The 18652-nt window shown below is 39.2% G+C and overlaps 1 protein-coding gene across 3 annotated transcripts in view; it reads left to right on the top strand.

Annotated features, from left to right (window-relative positions):
* The first annotated feature begins 4282 nt into the window (after nt 1–4282).
* Nucleotides 4283–18652, top strand: part of LOC143880197 (palmitoyltransferase AKR1-like) — a 75074-nt gene continuing 60704 nt past the window's right edge. For all 3 annotated transcript variants that reach the window (XM_077383007.1, XM_077383009.1, XM_077383008.1), the window contains exons 1-7: nt 4283–4552; nt 4627–4776; nt 7348–7414; nt 8208–8304; nt 8406–8465; nt 10576–10672; nt 10824–10907. In XM_077383007.1, the coding sequence (XP_077239122.1) occupies nt 4393–4552; nt 4627–4776; nt 7348–7414; nt 8208–8304; nt 8406–8465; nt 10576–10672; nt 10824–10907 (715 nt within the window). In that variant the 5' untranslated portion in view covers nt 4283–4392. The remainder of the gene's footprint in view (nt 4553–4626; nt 4777–7347; nt 7415–8207; nt 8305–8405; nt 8466–10575; nt 10673–10823; nt 10908–18652) is intronic.

The raw sequence follows: 18652 nt of genomic DNA, 5'->3' as shown, positions 1-18652 counted from the left end.
TACTGATTATTTTCTTTGGTGGTAATGATGGGGACTATCTTCTCAAACCGCCTTTTAAATGTCCAGTCATTTTTGCAACCTGAAACGCTAAGCCCCATTCTTCTTCATTATTGAAAACCAGTTCCCATTCCTGTCCTCACCTCATTTCATTTTTTTTAGGCTTGGAGATCTGTAACCCTCTAAATTTTCCATTTTTCATATAGTTGTGGCTGTTTTCATTTCATCTCTTAGTTGGTTAATGTTATCTTTATGTCTTAGCCTTACCGCAACTTGTAGTATCAATAGAGTTAAGCATTTTTTTTATGATTCTAGTAATGCTTTGCATTATGTGTGGGATAGTATCTAAATGACAATGGTGGCTAAGATGATTAGTGTAGAGTAAACTGAGGTTTCTCATTCACAAAGAAAAATAATGCCTTTGCCATTATCTCTTTTTGTGTTTTGACATGGTTTGTGTTCTGATAATAGCCTATACTATTTTTGCAGTGTATGATAGAGGAGTTGCATTGCTTCAGTCCTTTTGTCACCTAAATTTAAGATATTCAGCACCTGTTTCATGGTTATGTGATGACTATTGGTTCAAGTTTTGTTGTCATAAGACGCTCATACATTATTGCTTTGCTTAGTTATGTCCTGGAGATTGTTTGAATTCAATTGTTTTTCTTTGTTGAATGACATGATTAGTTATGGCCATAGTCTGCTATAAGGGTTTATGTGGTCATGATTTCAAAAAATAGAGTTGCACTAAACTGGTTTACTTGTTTGTGCGGGATGGTATTAGGTAATTGATGTTTTGAGAATTGCACAAACTCATGCCTGCTCGCCTAATCTGTATTCCTGTTGGATTGCATGGGTTGGTCAATCAATTGTTGAAATATAGAAGGACAAGACGAGCCGCTACAATTCTGAAAGCATGGTTATGAGAACATTCTGAAAGCATTGATAATATATTTTTTCTTGCATTTTTCCCAACTGATATCTTTTCAGGTTATGGATGACGAAGCTGAGATCGAGAAAGGTAAGAATGTGAAATGGTCTACAGAGATGGATAAGGTATTACTTGCAGCATTTCGCCATCAATGTGCAGAGGGGCAGACATGCCGCAACGGATTCAAAGAGAGTGCTTATGTATACTGTACGACGGTTGTGAATGAGACTTTCGGCCTCCAACTGAGGCTCACACAAATCGAGAATCATGTGAAACAAATGAAGAAATTATTTAAGATCTTGCATGGATTAGTTAACAGGAGTGGGTTCGGCTGGGACTGTGAGTTGAAGAGGCTCACGGTTACAAATGACGTTGGTGAAAATTATGTTAGGGTAAGAAGTGGCTAACTACAGTACTTAAAGAATTATTGTCCCACCAGTCAATATATTTTTTTCATTTATATAGTCTCCGTTATTGTGTAGGATAACCCCGATACTACTAAATTCTTCAAGAAACCTTATGAGTTGTATGATGATTGGGTTGAAATATTTGGGAAGGACATCGCAGATGGGGGATTTCGGAGAAATAACAGGGATCCGCCACGGCCAGTTGTAGAGGAATTCTACACTCCCCAGATGCCACCCACCGAAGTTGATAGCTTCACAGAGTTCCTCTCCCATGATGACTGTTTGGGTCAACATTCTCAGGATTTCAGTGCTCCTCAGATACCGACCCCTATGACACACACTTCATCGAGTAGGCCAAATATTGGTAGGTCGACCTCTCGTCAGGCACCAAGTCCAATGGAAACGAGTATGGGTGGAGAGGGAAGTAGGGAAGGTGGTCCTAGTAAACGCAAAAGGCGAGGTTCTAGTGATTTGAATTCAACTATAAACACTTTCGCTGCCAGTGTATCGGAGGTTGCGGTTGCTATTAAAGAGAATACCGCTGTTGTTAAAGAGAATAATGAGAAGGAGAACATTCTGTGTGACCAGATCATGGAGGCACTGGAAGAAATTGATGGTCTTGATTGTGCAGCGCTCGCTGACATATATGACTATCTGAGCACACACCTGGCAGAGGGGCAATTGTTTGTTCGCCGTGTGAAGGACCTCCGAGAAATGTATGTCGCAAAGTTCTTTCGGAGCCGGTCAGTTGGGAGGGAGTGAGTAGAGTGACTTCTCTACTTCGGACATCAGTTGTGTTTTTGTTGTCCTGTTGTTGTGGTTGCTTCTATGCTTTTATTTGGATACTTTGCTTGAAGTTGGAGAATATGGTTGGATTTTATCATAAGTACTGTGATTTGTTGCCTTAGGTTCTTATGGGCGTATGTTTAGGTTCCTATGGTTTGCTCGAGGTTTGTAATGTTAATTTGCAAAACAGTAGTTATTAAATTTCCTTGTACTGATCTAAGTTTTATCTACGGCTCCTGGTTTAATGAACATGCTTTATAAAACATTGTTGTGGATGTCAGCATGTATTTTAGAGAACAATCACATGGGGACACTTTTTTAGCAAACTTGTGACATTCATTTAATTCATATGATGTGGTTGTTCTGTCATGGAGAGTGAGCCGTGAAATGGCTTTCTGCGAAATTGCAGCAAAGGCGCACAAGCCATAATGTTCTGTAGTAATATTTTCAGTGCCTTTTTTGGATGCCATTATGTGAAGAGCTAAGTACCCTTGTTGGTAAGTATGATGTGAAGGAAAACAACATGAGATCTTCTTCACAAAGATTATGTGAGTCTTCTCTATGCCTTTTAACTACTTATATAGTATATGTATTCATTTTTATTAATTGTTTCCTATAATAAAATTCCTCTTTAGGTGTGGATTTTTGTATAATATCTGCAAAGGGTGTGGATTTTGAATTACCTCGTACTTTGCTGAGAGTAAAGGAAAAATTGTACATTACCTCTATTCATCTATATTTTGTGCAATAACATGTTCAAGTGTGTAAACTTGTGTAAATGAGATGAGTATTTGATCAAGTCCCTAGAAATTCATATAGTAAGTGTAATTTTTTTTTTACTTCACAGCTTTGACTTCTCTTCTTTACTGTTTACTTGTAAGTTGAAATCTTCAAATAGCACAATTGGGAAGGTGGGAGTGTTGGGAGAACCAGCTACTGTTTCAGCTATATATAGAGCACGTGAAGCCCCTTTTCATGCTCAATAACTATAAGGTCGATAACTTACTGGCGATCACCTAGGTGGTGCCTACTTAGATGACCAAAATGCCTATGAAGATTAATTGTGGTTCAAGTCTTTGAATATTCTTTTGATTTGGTTCTATTTATGAAGCCTTTTTCTTTGGCATGTCTATGTGCTTTATTGTTTATTTCTAACCATATTGTGCGTTTTTGTAGGTGAACGGCAAAACAGAAGTTCTACGTGGTTTTCAAGGGAAGGCAGGTTGGCGTGTTTGACAATTGGCAGGACCACCATCTTCAGGTGAACAAGTTTAGTGGAGCTTGTTACCAATCATATGGGACCAGGCAGGAGGCAGATGTTGCCCTTCATGGCTATTTACTTGGTAGTAGTGGGTGCACACAACGTGGGAAAGAGGAGACCAGCGTTCAAGGGTTTCCACTAGCGTCAACAAGTTCTGCCGTCTCAACTTCCTCTTCTACTTAGATATGGTTCTTATGCGTGGTGGTGTACTTTTCTTTTTTAAGGACATGTGTAGTGGCTGTAAATATGCTTGGGATTGTACTTAATGATGAAAACCGTTTTTTTTCTTCTTTCCCGTCACTCTAGATATAAATAAACAACGTTCTTATGTTGTCATAAAATGTCTACCCTTCACATGTTGCAAAAAAATAAATTCTATAAGTTCGTAATTTTTTTCCAAATGCAGTGGCCTCCACCTTGTTCTGAAATCCAACAGATTCATATGTTGGGGCCCAATGTAAATAGGCCATGCCCCGAAAATCCCGTGTTCTTGTTTTATCCCAACCATCCAATATATCAAGCTTCTTCCAGTTAAGATTATTTAAGATGATTACGTGGTAGTCTATTTATGCCGTTCCCATTGAACGTCTGGATTGGATCTTCAAATGCAGTGAACCCCACGAAAAAATAAATTAATCGGGACCGTTCGATTCAACCATGTAACGTGGGACCCATCTAAAAAGAAAATAGACTATACGGTGGCATTTTAGTAATAAGATACGGAGAGGGTTTTTTTCCCATCATAGTCCGGCCAACCAAACATGGGTTTTTTAATTTACCGGGATACTTCTAGGACTTTTTTTTGCCCACCATAGTCCGGTCAACCAAACATGGGTTTTTTATTGTATCGGATACTTCTAGGACTTTTTTTTTTCCCCACTTATCTCCAAACAAGTTTTTGTTTTTTGGACTCCAATTCCTTCTATCGCGCTTCCAACGGTTCAACCCGAGGAAAGCCTTCGACCTACTTCCCATTTGTTTTTGTCCATACCTGATTTTGGGTGTTCGAAATGCTAGGATTAGGGTTTATGAGGAATTTGAAATCTCCTCCTGCATTCCTCTTCCCCTCTCTCGTCTCTTTTATTTCCGTCTCCCTCTCCCAATTTTCCCTTGCCATGGTTCCCTTCTTCTTCGCTTCCTCTTCTCTTCTTTCTATGCTTGCAATTTCAGGTTCCTCTCTCTCTCTCTCTCTCAAAGCTCCACCTTCAAAGAACGCATATTCTATTCTGATTTTGAAATTTCAGTGCTGGTTTTTGCAGCTCTACTTTTCCTTTCTGCTGCAGTTTTTGGAAGATGTTTCCGGCAACTTCTCGGAATTTCAGCATCGGCGCCAGCTTTCGTTTTCTTCAATGTCTTGTTTATTTGGGGAGTTTATCTTTCTGTGATTCGACAAGGTACGAATATCTATTAATTTTTTTATTTGGGGAGTTGATCTTTCTGTGATTCGACAAGCTCGTTTAGTGAAATTGGGATTTTATGGCGCTAGTCGAAGTTCATCAGACACGTTATTCCTCCATAAATATAAATCTAGTTAGTCTTGGGATCTAATGCTGATTTTCTGCTAATATAGTGGATTGTGCACTAATCTCAGTTCACCAGGCACATTATTTGCTCCATAAATATCAATTTAGTTAGTGTTGTGATCTATTGTGGTATTGTTTTGAATGGTAATGGAATATATTAAGCAAGGAAAAGTGAGGGGGAAACCCCGCGACCGAGATGGTCAATACAAAGAGAAAGGGAGAACAAGATATACAAGAGTACAAACAAGACCCTCAACGGGGGAAGAAAGTCAACAATCTCCAAGCTAGCCCCATCAACACCATCTTTGACAAGCCTATCTGCCTCACTATTCGTTGATCTTCTAACATGGTGAAATGAAATCGATGATCCAGTAATATGGTTCTTAATCTCATCCTTCCAATGCGCAAACCGCCAAGGTTGCGTAATAGTACCGTTGAGCCGACAAATAGCATCAAGGGAGTTGTCTTCCACTAGGATCTGGTCTAGATTGGTGGGCCCCAATATCGTGTCTGCTGCCACCCGATGTTTTTTGATCAAGATGCACATGAAAATTAAATAATTGCATGTGGATTCAATGAATATGCCAAGGTTCCAGTGGAATTCCAGGCCCATTTATATTTTTGTAAATACTATTTTCTAATCATGTATTTATGTATCGATATACAAGAGAGTGATATACAAGAGAGTGAGACATGCTATGCACAAAAATGATTCATGCAAAGAATATATGCTTTTACTGTTGAGAAAATCTGAAAATCAGCGGGGCAAATTCAATCAAATCGTGCACAAATAAACGAAAAAGTAAAATACGAAAGCAAGCAACAAGATGAACATCGAGATTTTACGTGGTTCCGCCAAGATTCCTACATCCACGGGCGAGAACATGATCTTCCACTATGAGAAAACAATATATGGATTACATGGATTTAACCTGAAACCCATAAACCCGCAACCCTTCCCTTTATTCTCAAGTAAGACCGCACCCAAACCTAGGAAAAACCCCAAGAAAAAAACCCAAGAAGAAGCACTCTTCTCTTTCCTCTCTCTCTCTCTCTCTCTCTCTCTCTTGTCTTCTCTTTGCAGCCGCCACACAAAGAGCCTCCTACCCCCCAGGCCTCATCAAGGGAAAACATATCTTTTATACCTAGTTTTTTCTAAAACCAAAAAAATTCTTTCCATTTTCTCCTTCCCACTGTACCATGGGAAACAAGGCAACTTTCCCAACATTTACAACTAATATTTTTGCGGGATCCAATACTCCAACCTTGGGTCCCAGATAGCACATGTCTCCCTACGAGTTGACGTACACGATCTTGGTCGCAAGACACCTCATATCTAACATTAATACCTTCAAAAATCAATGGTTTTTATTTTCTTAGCAAGCCCTCAAAGACACCTTATTGATCAAGATTCTAGGATTTTCCAATCTAGGTGCAACCAACTGCAACATGCCTGGCTTGTGCTTGCCCACCATATCAATGAATCCGATTATGTACACATGGCATGCATGGGGCCTAGAGCCGCTTTGTTTTTTTAGTATTTAAATCACATTGCAGTATAGTTTATAATAATCTATAGATTCCCTTAATTTAATTTTAATGTAAGGTATTTACCAGCTATAGAGAAATTTAAAGTTATATGAATAATCCATAGATTCCCTTAATTTAAGTTTTGTATAAGTTATTTACTATCTATGGAGAAATTTATATTTATATGGTTTAAAATTAACTAATTTTATAATGAAAGTGTTTATAGAGAGGTTTTAAATAGCCTAGGGGCATGCTATGACACCCCATGTTTTCCCATTTATTTGATTTTGTTTTAAATAGCCTAGGGGCATGCTATGACACTCCATTTTTTCCCGTTTATTTGATTTGCATTCGAATTAAATGTTCCGGGTTGCTCATGGTTTCCCATTTATTTGAATTGCATTCGAATCAAATGTTCCAGTGTTGCTCATGGCATCCCCAATTTTATTTATTTATATGTAGTCTATATAATGAAATGTACATTTATAAGGTACTCAATAGCTTTAGAGAAGTTTACATTTATAAGATATTTAATAGCTATAAAGTAATTTAGGTCATGGGTTATTTAATAGCTAAAGGGAAGTTTACGTTTATAAGGCTTTAATAACCTCAGAGGCCACCCAAGTTTCCCCATTATCTATCGTATGTATGTTTATATGCGTTATGCATCTTTATATTATATACATTTATATCTCAATCATGATAGCATATGCATTCCCTATGTAAATTTTATTGAGAGCGCTCAATTGTTGATGACAGGGTGAGGCAATTCTAGTGTATACTTGTATGTGACATCTGAATCTTGTCAGATATTTCGAGGATATTGTTTATTCTGTCTTTCCAGATATTTAAAGGATATTGAAGTGCATACTAACTTTTGCAGCCTTCTATTCAAAATTTATTGTCTTGCAGGCATTCCATCTTTAGAGGATGTTGTGTTCAATGCAGAGTGTGCCCTGCTTATGATTGGCCTCTACAGGTTAGCTTCTTCTTGTTTAGGATTTATCAATTTTTGGCCACTAATTGTCTTTCTTATAGTTCTAGATTTGAAGTTGATGAAAATGGTCAACTTTCATTTTTTTTTATTATTTAGCTGTCTTGGGGGGTTTGTTTACTTTGTATTCCCAGTGTTACAAGGTAGTGGGAAGTTTCACTTAGGATTCTTGTCATTCATGTCCAACAATTTCTGGTATGAGGTTTGGGTTTACATTATTCATGCACTTGTGAGATCATTGTTCTGAAATGTTTATGATATGTCAAAATTACAAAATTCACTCTTGCTATGGGTTATGAGCATTTTGGATTTTTATAGCATTTTGGATTTACCAACCCCACTAATCATAGTTTTATATTCGTATGTTCATCTATTACAATGAGCATTATACTTCCTAAATTTATTTTAATGGAATCTACTTGTTTCTTTGTATGCTTGCAAGATTAATGCGACTCTTATACGGCTTTGTTATCTCGATTGGCTAAATGGTCTTATCTTCAAGCCTTGATCTAATTATTTTAGCAAACAATTTATACAGCCTTAATGTAACCAGTTACTTATGAGGGTGACTACTTTTGGATTCTAAAAGTAAAATTATAAAAATTGTTAATGAAGTTTCTGATGGTTCATCATTTACATTTATTTGTTGTTTTTCGCTTCCCGCATGAGGTGAGTGTACATGCACACCATATAGTTTCAGCAGTCGCACGTGTTCGGCAGATAATGCATTTTGGCCAAATTTAGTTTTACCCTGAAAAACATGGTCTTTTTTTTGCAGTATTCTTTCTAGTGATCCTGGCTTGGTTGCAGATGGCTATTCTTGTTTGGATAGATATGACCGATGTTCATTTTCAGAAGACAATCCTCATTTCGTGGTTGTAAATTTTGTATATTGATCTGTATGCATTTTTCCATTTATTTATTTCTCATCTGTTATGATATTTAAATACTTCTCTCCACTTACTCACTTGCACAGGATGAAGAGCTTTCAACGAATTCTGCATTTTGTGAACAGCTCAATGTAATGATTGAAGAAGTACCTCCCTTTCTAATTTCTCCTACTTAGATAGACCTAAATAAATTGACAGTTCCATCCTTTATTATATACAGGTTACTGTTTTATTTCCTAGAATTTGTAATTGACTAGGGAAATGTTTCTTGCATCCTCTTCTTTGCTCAACATTCCCTCTTTCCTAGACGATTCTGATTTCTTATTATATAGTTTGTAGTAGTTGTTAATGATCCTTGCAGGACATGCTTGGCCATAAAATATTGGGAATATAACGGCAAAATCTGACATGGATGCAGACTTGGCATGGGTATTGTATCAAGAATGGTACAATATTCCTTTTGTTGAAATATATGAGAAGGATATCAATACACATATATCATTCTACATGCCTATATACCATGAGAACTATTTAGGTTTAGAAAATAATGAACCTTGTACAATAATAATTTTTTTGATCAGTAACCTGATACAATAAGCTATATCTAAATTATAGCCTATTATACAGTGGTCAATACCAACATTGATAACATATCTTGTTAATAGCTTAATATCGGTACCGTAAGCATGTACTAGTGTCTAGGCGTCCTAGGAGAGTAATCTTAGCTTCCTGGTTCTTCAGAATTTTGACTGCTTTGTTGGTACTTACATCTACGACCATCAGCCTACCATTTTTTGTGTGCTCTTAGTGGAATGTCTTTTTGTCAACCAAGAAGACATTGCTTATTATTGGTCTTTTACCCCTTTTTTGCATATCTTTATTCCTTTTTTTATTAATTTTGATTAAAGGGCACATCAACAAATGGATTAATTTCGGATCTAGAATCTCTTCAGTTACAAGAGGTCTTTGACAACTCCCTTGACTAATAAAAACATGTTTTACACTCGAAAGTAATTTGCTGGGCCACACTGGAGTACATATCTTCGCCATCTAGGTGGATTGCTGTGACACAGCCAAGTTAGAATAGAATGGTCACAATTGATGAAAATGTTTATTGACGTCAGAGGAAGTTGGATAAATAAATGGCAAAGAATAAATCAAGAAAACGATCTATCATGAGAGATGGGATGTGGAGAATCTGATCGTGATGCTGTGGCTTTTTCATTTATTGTAGTAACAAAGAAGTCGAGGGTTATTGTTTTAAGTGTTGACGAATTTGGGCTGTTGCACAGATTTTTACCAATGTGAAGATATTCCTTGTGTATATGAATTGCAACTTGAGATTAGTTGATGCCTAAAAAGGGACTGTCCTACACGGCATGTGGGAGGACCTTAGTTAATAGGAATCAATTGTTCTATGTGGTATGAAAAATGCTGAAGCTTTGACAAAACAAGTTGAGAAGAAAGAGAATATTAGAATTTTTTTCTGGAACTTAATCTTGATTACGAGCCACAATGGTCGTTGTCCTTGGTTGATATGTTCTACCACTGCTTAACGAGGTTTGTTATGGTTTATAAATTATAACTATGTTCGATGTGAGAAGGGCCGAATAAAAGCTAAACAACAGCTTCATAATGTTATTGTTGGAGATTGGTCAACACTTCTGTGAGATACTAGATCAGGAAGTAGAGGGGGTAGAAGTGGAGTTGGAGGATCATGAGGTACAAGTAAAGGAAAGGTCATATGACTTCTACAAAAAAAGATGAATTAAGGTGCTTCGGTTGTGTCAAGAGAAGACATACAGTAATATATGTTGAGACCTTTATCCTTATTTGAATGCTGAGACTGTTATCCTTATTCGATGCTCAAATTCACATCTGCTAATGCACATATCGCTACCAATGAAGAACATGTGACTAGGTGACAAACTCAAATTCTTCGCCTACCGTATTGACTGGGTTTTAGGCATGGTCTGTTTTTTCTACTCTGTAGGCTCAGCTTCTCCTGTACATATCTACTATGTAAGTTCATTTGTTAGTTTTTATGTTAGATTTAAATATCATGTTCAAATTGTAATCCCGATTCTCAGGATAGCATGGTCATTCAAGGAATAAACTTGTCCATAATAACTTGGTTCTTATGCTCGCAAAATACCTGTTGTACTTTGTTCCCCGAGATCTATTTCTTTTAGTGATGGCTTAATGTTTTCTGTTTTCCTTTTTTAGCTTATACTTTCTTCTCTTTTTTTTTTGTAGAATGCACCTTTGTCCAAGCGTGTGAGATATTGTAATATCTGTAAAGCATACATAAGGGGATTCGACCACCATTGCCCTGCCTTTGGTAATTGTATAGGTACTGCATACTTTGTATAAGGCGTCCTTGTTGCAACTTGTAATGAAACTTGTAAAAATAGTGAAAATGAAACCTTGTACTTTTTATTCGATCTTCTGCATTACATGGTATACCTCGTAACTGATCATGAGGTTGATTTTATTGTGTGTAGGTCAAAATAATTATCTTCTCTTTATGGCTCTTCTAGTTGGATTTGTTATTACTGAGGTTTCCTATGTAGTGTACTCAGCTCAATGTAAGTGATGAGTTCGGTGGCATATTGTGGTCACCTTTTAATATTTGTTCTTCTATTCAATTTTTCAAGTTGATATATGAGTATGTTTGTATCAGATAAAAAAATTATAAAATAAACAAAAATGAATTTTCATTGATAAGAAAGTGTAGATAGTCTTTATTTTTTTGAACAATAAATGGTAGAAAGTTACCATTTTATTTCGGTGACACTTTGTATAGAGTCCAAAAATTATTTGCATATAATTAAGGTTATTTATCATAATGTCATTTGAAAAAATGATTACAATGGCTTTATATTTGTCATTAGACTATATAGTTTATAGCTTCCAAACAATCCCTTGTATTCCAATTTCATATAAGATTAACTCAAACTAACCTTAGTTGCAAAAAGGCCCCTATTTTTGTGGTATCAAAAGAGGCCCTTAATCTTTTACTTTAGTGTTTGGTTGCTGGATGGGTCCAGGCATGGACGTGGAATAGGGAGTCAAACTGGCTTTCTGTGGAATGAAAGTCAAATGGGATTTTAGGGGTGCATTAAAAACAGATCTAATAGATAACTGAATAATATCTTCCTTTATATGGTTTCTAGTTGGATTTGTTGTTACCTATGAAGCACGGATACGGGTATGGGGTGCGAGTATGACACGATATGCGTACGTGATTTAAAAAAAAAAGAGGATACGGGTAGGGTACGCTGAATATAATATATTTTTATATTTTATTATATATTTATAAAAATTAAAAAATTAAATATTTTGTTAAAGAATTCAAACAATTTAATTGGAGAACAATCAAATAACAATAACATCACCAATATGGGTGCATGGGCCTCCGGAGAGTACCCGCTACGCACTCAGTGCAGATGATGAGTGCCTCCGGAGAGTCCGGAGGCACCCGGGTATGACCTCATCCTCCCGATGATGTTTGGGTGCGTACTCGGTATGCACCCAGGGTGTACCTGGGCGCACCCGCACCCAATACACACACGATACGGTTGTTTGGGCCTCCAGAGAGTACCCGTGCTTCATAGGTTGTTACTAAGGCTTTCTATGTGGTGTGTTTAGTTAGATGCAAGTGATGATTTTTGTTGCATGCTTTGATTACCTTTCAAATGTTGTCTCTTCCTTTCAAATTTTCATGTTGATAAAGCATATGTTCTTATCAGACAAATAATTTTTTTGAAACAAACCAAATTGATTTTATCATTAAAAATAACCAAATTGATTTTTTATGGATGAGAAATATTCGATACAAGATATTTCAAGGTATATGAATAACCCTGAAATAAAATTTGCTCTCACGAATAAAAATGTTTCTAAATATTATGTTTCTAGTACTACGACACCCCACCCCCCCCTACAGTTATTCTTTTTCTTTTTTTTTTTGAATGGCAAAGAGATTTTATTAAGAGAAAATGGACCGAGGAGGTCTAAATAGAAATACAAGATGATGGCGCAACAAACGCCTAGCCCCGATTAAGGAGGAAGAAAGTCAAACATTTCAATAGACTCTCTGGAAACCCCATCTCTAGGGAACCTATCCGCCTCACCATTAGCGGAACATATTACATTGTGAGTAGATAAGGTAGCATCGCCCACCCAATTGTGGATTTCATCAAAGAGAGTAGCAAATCTCCAAGGTATTGGATGAGTTCCTCTAAGCCACCTGATAACATTCAATGAATCCCCCTCTATCTCGACCTTTTCTATTTCTGTATTTTGTAGAAGTTTTATTCCATGGTGCACAGCTCACTTCCGCCTCATTTGTACCTGTGACCCCTATGGGGCCCGAATAGGCCCATATCACCATCCCTTGGTCGTCTCTTAAGACTCCCCCAATCCCAGATGGACCCGGATTTCCCATACTTGATCTGTCAAAATTTAGTTTGAGCAACCCTAGGGCAGGTGCCTTCCAATCTTGGATGGCTCTCTGTTCTTCACTTGCCTCATTGCATATTACTTTCCATCCATACCATAGGTCATACGCCGAAACAAAGGTGAAGCTTGGTAGCGTTTTTACCCATGAAATTGTGAGTGCTATGATTTTGTTGAATAGAGAGAGCAACCTTTGCGAATTTCCCTTAAACACCCGTGCATTTCGCTCCTTCCATAATACCGATATAGTTGCAAGAAAGGAGACATGCCACATGATTTTTCCTTTTTGCTTCCAATGATCCATGGCCCAATTTTCCAAGAGCTCCAATAGCTTGGCCGGGAATAGCCAAGCTATTCCAAATCTTGATAATAATCTACCGCACACCTCTCTTGCCACCTTACAATGCATCAACATATGATTTACCATTTCCCCCACCTCTATGCATAGAGCGTAGTGGTCTATAATCAAAATGTTCCGTTCCGTCAGGAAATTAACTGTCTGTATCGTTCCTAATGTCGCCGTCCATCCAAAGGCACAAACTCGCAGTGGTGCATGAATGCTCCAAACCTTAGCGACTTTAGAAGATACAGGGCATGTCACTAAGTGAAGATAGAAAGTTTTGACTGTGAAATTGCCTTCCAAGTTCGAGATCCAAATTCATTTGTCTGGGCCATAACATTTGATATAGCATCTTTCTAGTGTTGCCATTGGTCTGCCCACTGACTCAAATTCTCTATCAAAAAAGTCCCCTCTAAATTTGGGAGTCCACACCACCCTATTCTCCCTACGGTTCAAATAGTCCTTCACCAACACCTCTTTTGATTCTTCAACCGCAAACAAATCCGGGAAGACATCCTTCAATAGGCGTGTCTCACACCACGCATCACACCAAATTCTTATTTGATCCCCTGCGTAAACTCAACCTTCTTCCTTCTGCAAACTTGGCCTTAGATTTCATTACATCACGCCACATAGTAGTTCCCATTTTCCTGAATTTATCCTCTGATTCCCATAGCCCTGGTGCTGTTTTCTTCCTATGACTTTGACCCACAGTTGTGATTTCTAGGGAAATGGTTACGGAAATTTGGGACAATTACTTTTACTGCTTGCTAGTAAAAAGATTGTCTCTTTGCTCACTCATTTTGTCATGTTGCTGGCAACTTGATATTGGCATATTGTTTGTTTGTTTGTTTGTTCGCATGTAATAGTTTGATTTCTTTGACAAACTTATTTTGTCAGATGGAATGATAGGAAACTTAGATGTGGTCTGCCCTTGCAGAAAACTAGATTTGGGGACATGTAAAACATAATGTTATTGTTTGAGTACATTGTGTTAAAGTATAACAGATTAAATACTGCCCTTCTCCAACAGCTTAAGCTTTTGAAGAAGTCTGTAAGTTTCTAACATGGTATCAGAGCCAAAGGTCTTGAGTTAAAATGTCCCTGATGTCAAAAAAAATAAAATCCACATGCAATGGTCGGCCGAAGGTGGGACCACATGTGCCACGTGTTTGCCATGTGGGCCACACGAGAGGGGGAGTGTTAAAGTATAAAAGATAAAATACTGCCCTTCTCCAACAGCTTAAGCTTTTGGAGAAGTCGGTAAGTTTCTAACATTGTATCAGAGTCAAAGGTCTCGAGTTCAAACCTCCCCGATGTCATAAAAATCCACATGCAATGGTCGGCCCAAGGTGGGACCGCATGTGCCACGTGCTTGCCAAGTGGGCCATACATGAGGGGGAGTGTTAAAGTATAAAAGATTAAATACTGCCCTTCTCCAACAGCTTATCTTCACATTTGAATCATAAATGCCTTTTATCATAGAGTACTTTTGTCATAGACAACTTGATTCAGTTTCCAATGCTGTTGGTGCCTAATACTCTACTCCAACCTCAACATTTTTGCATCTTCCTATTAGTGCCTAATCAACTCAGGGCTTGAGGCAAGGAGATCCGCTATCCCCTTTCCTGTTCATGATAGTCATTGAAGCCCCGAGTAAAATGGTTGAGAAAGATCGTAGATGTGGTCTTATAGAAGGCTTTCATATTGGTAATCCGAGTTTGGAAGTTGCTTATCTTCAGTTAGCTGATGATACCCTTATTTTTAGACTGACAGATGAAGCCAAAGTGTCTAAGATAAAAGTCGTCCTTCACTATTATGAAGTTGTTACAGGGCAAAGGTCTAATTTTCGAAAGTCCAAGATGCTTGGTATCAACCTTTCAAATGCTGTGAGAGATAGGTATGCGGATTTCCTTGGGCATTCTGTGGATCATTTTCCGACTAGCTATCTTGGTCTTCCTATGTGAGGGGAGTCCCAAGAAGAGGATGCAGAATTCGATAGTTGAAAGGGTGGAGAAACGGTTATTGTCTTGAAAGCGGGGCCTTATCTCTCTTGGAGATGGGATCACCCTCATTAAGGTGGTGCTAGCGAATTTGCCTATCTATTTTTTTCTCTATTCAGATGCCTGATTGGAGTGAGAAATCACTTTGAGCAGATCTAGAAGAATTTTCAATGTGGTGATTCAGAGGAGAAGAGGAAGTTTCACCATGTTGCTTGGGAGGTGGTTTGTAAACCTCTGAAAGTTGGCCGATTAGGCAATCGAAATCTTTGGGGAATGAATAAAGATCTTCTTGGGAAATGGCTGTGGAGGCTTAGGGAGCATAGGCTAACCTTTTTGACTCAGATCATAGAGAGCGAGTATGTGGTGTGTCAACGGAATTGGGCCTTTTATGATAATTGAAGGAGCAAACGATTGACATTGTTGAGGGTTATTCTTAGACAATAACATAATTCTCAGAAGGGATTAGATACATATTATATAAAGGGGATAGGATCAAGTTCTTGCAGGATAGATGGTGTAAAGAAAGATATCTAAGGGAGATATTTCGTGAACTTGATGCTGTGACCACTGATAAAGATGCTAATGTGCAAGATTCTTTCAAGTGGGTTGACGAATGGAGTTCTTGTATCAACTTTTGGCGAAATTTTTTTGACAGAGATTGAGAGAGTCGACGGATTCTGTAGTCTCTAGAAGTAGTGGCCCTCTATTAATAACAATGATATGACCGTGAGGTTCTTAGATTCCCATTTTTCATAGTTGGGGTCTTCCTCATTTGATTCTTTAATTCGTACATTAAAATATCCTTGCATGAATATGCCACCAAAGAACATTTTGTTGACTGGGGCCATTCAAGATAGTTCGTTCCATCTAGCTTGATGATCACGATATGAACTTGTTAGAATAAGCTTATGTAGCCTAAGGGCATTATAGTCTTTTCATATTCTTTTCATAATAAATATATATGTGTGTGTTAGGGCAAGGAGGCTAACACACAATATTTCATTCTCAAATCTCTCTGTTAATATGGTATCAGAGCCCTAAGGTTTCTCGATGCCCTAGGGACATCCATTGAAGACCTCTTGTCTTCCTCCATTGAAGCTCATGCCCATGCCCATGCCCATGCCCTAACTTCTTCTTCTTCTTCTTTTTTTCTCTTTCTTCCTCCATCTTCACTGGTTGCCCCCCCTGCGCGCCCTCTCTGGGAAACCCAACTTTCCCTGTTTGACCCCCCTGGAAAACCCAACTCTTTACTGGTTGCCCCCCTGCGCGCCCCCCTGGAAAACCCAATTTTCCCTGTTTGCACCCCTGCGCGCCCCCCTGGAAACCCAACTTTCCCTGTTTGCCCGCCCCCCTGGAAAACCCAACTCTTCACTGGTTGGCCCCCTTGGAAACCCAACTTTCCCTGTTTGCCCCCTGCGTGCCCCCCCTGGAAAACCCTACTCTTCCCTGTTTGCCCCCCCTGCGCGTTCTCCCTTCTTCTTTTGTAACATCTTTCCCCATCTTCTTTTACCTATAAAGATAGTGTTCTTCTCTTCTAGCCGTCGGGTGTTTATGCCCTAAATCTTCCCGTTACATTTCTCACCTTTTTGGTTGCGGCTCTGCTTTGTTACATTTTTCTTTGCTTCCTACTTGATGACTTAAGCTTTGTCTCTATGTTTCATTGTAGTTCCACAAGTATGAGGCTTCGTGCTTGTTTTTTTCGGGGTCCTTCCGGCGGATGTTTGTGGTTTTTTCTTCTGATTGTTTATTTTTCATGGTGATTTGCTTGCCTATATTTGGCTGCTCTTTTCTGTGGGTGTCTGTGATTGTTGTGGTGTGTCTTGTCAGGTCTGCTTCACCCACATCCCATTTGAGTTTTGGTGTTTATTATGGCCTTGCCATCAGCTTCTTCCTCCGGTTCATTTCCGGTGTCGGTGACCTCTATGACATCCATTAAATTGGATGGTGCTAATTACCCTGCCTGGAGTCGTTCTGTTCACCTTTATTTGCGAGGTCAGGGCAAGTTACGTTTCATCACGATAGATCCTCCGGATCCGAAAGATGCTGGGTATGATAAGTGGAGTCAGGAGGATGCCCAGCTTCAATCTCTTCTCTGTCAGAGTATGGAACCAAAGATTGCGAGCCACATGCTCTTTTTGGATACATCACGGGCAGTCTGGTTGCGTACTGAGACACTCTATTCCGGTAGCAACATTCTCACGCGGATTACTGATGTTTACAATGACTTCTTTCGTATCTCACGTGGAGATAAGACTGTCGCTGAGTACTATTCGAATTTTGTTGGTCTTTGTGAGCAGATTGATATTTATCATCCCCCATCCACCGACCTTAAGGTCTTGGCTCAACAGAAGAATGATCTCCGTACTGCTCGATTTTTGGATGGCTTAGGGCCTGAGTTTGTCCCTCTTCTGCAGCAGATCCTTGGGTTAGGCACGCTCCCATCTTTGGATGAGATCTTTGCTTGCGTTCAACGCGCTCTACGTCTCGATCCGGCTATCTCTGTTGCTGGTGACCAGTCCGCCTTTGCTGCCCAGTCTGGTTCCTTTCAGGGCACTCGTGCTAGGGGTCGTGGTAGCAGTCGTCGCGGACAAGGCTGTGGCTTTGGCCGAGATTCAGGGGGAGGCCGTACTTATGTGGGTCGTGGCTCACGTTATTGCAGTCATTGTGACATGGAGTGTCACACTATTGATTTCTGTTACGATCTCCATCCCGAGCTGCGTTCCGCTCGAGCCGCCCACTTCGCTTCTGAGACACCTGCTGCACCTACTCCTGCTCCCTCAGACACAATGCTCGTCTCTCGGACTGAATATGAGTCACTTTTGCGCCTACAAGAGAAAGGGAAATAACCGGCTGCTCAACTTGCCACAGAAGGTAGCAACCCATCTTGCTCCCTTAGCCACTCCGCTTCCTAGCTTATTGATTCTAGTGCCTCTCATCGTATGACCGGTAACAGTACACTTCTTAGTTCCTTTACTTCTTGTGCTCCTACTAAGATGGTCACCTTGGCCAATGGACTCGATGCCCTATTTCAGGCACTGGGACTGTTACAGCCACATCCCACTTATCCTTATCATCTGTACTCTGTGTTCCTACTTTTCCCTGCAATCTTCTTTCTGTTAGTCAGCTTACTAATTGCCTTAATTGTTCAGTAACATTCTTTCCGTCTTATTGTGTTTTTCAGGACCTTGCGGCTGGGAAGACGATTGGCTCGGGGCATGAGACAGATGGCCTATACTACCTGGATGATGCTATCACTCCTACGGCGTTTAGTACCTCAGCAGATTCCTTTATGTGGCACTGCCGGCTCGGTCATCCTTCTCCTGCTCGTCTGCAGCGTTCTTCAGTTGTTTCTGGTGTTATTAGTCTTTTTCATTGTGAGTCCTTTCAGTATGGAAAACACCATCGTGTTTCCTACCCGTCTCGTTCTGTTAGTCGTGTCAGTAGTCCTTTTGAGTTAGTGCATTCTGATGTTTGGGGTCCATGTCGTACTCCTTCTATGTTTGGTGGGAAGTACTTTGTTATTTTTGTT

Source organism: Tasmannia lanceolata, unplaced genomic scaffold, assembly GCF_043159265.1.
Source record: "Tasmannia lanceolata isolate RefF3 unplaced genomic scaffold, GAP_Taslan_0.1 ptg000006l, whole genome shotgun sequence".
In the NCBI taxonomy this organism is placed as follows: Eukaryota; Viridiplantae; Streptophyta; class Magnoliopsida; order Canellales; family Winteraceae; genus Tasmannia; species Tasmannia lanceolata.
Note: the sequence above shows the minus strand (reverse complement) of the source record. Positions and strands in the feature narration are given on the sequence as shown.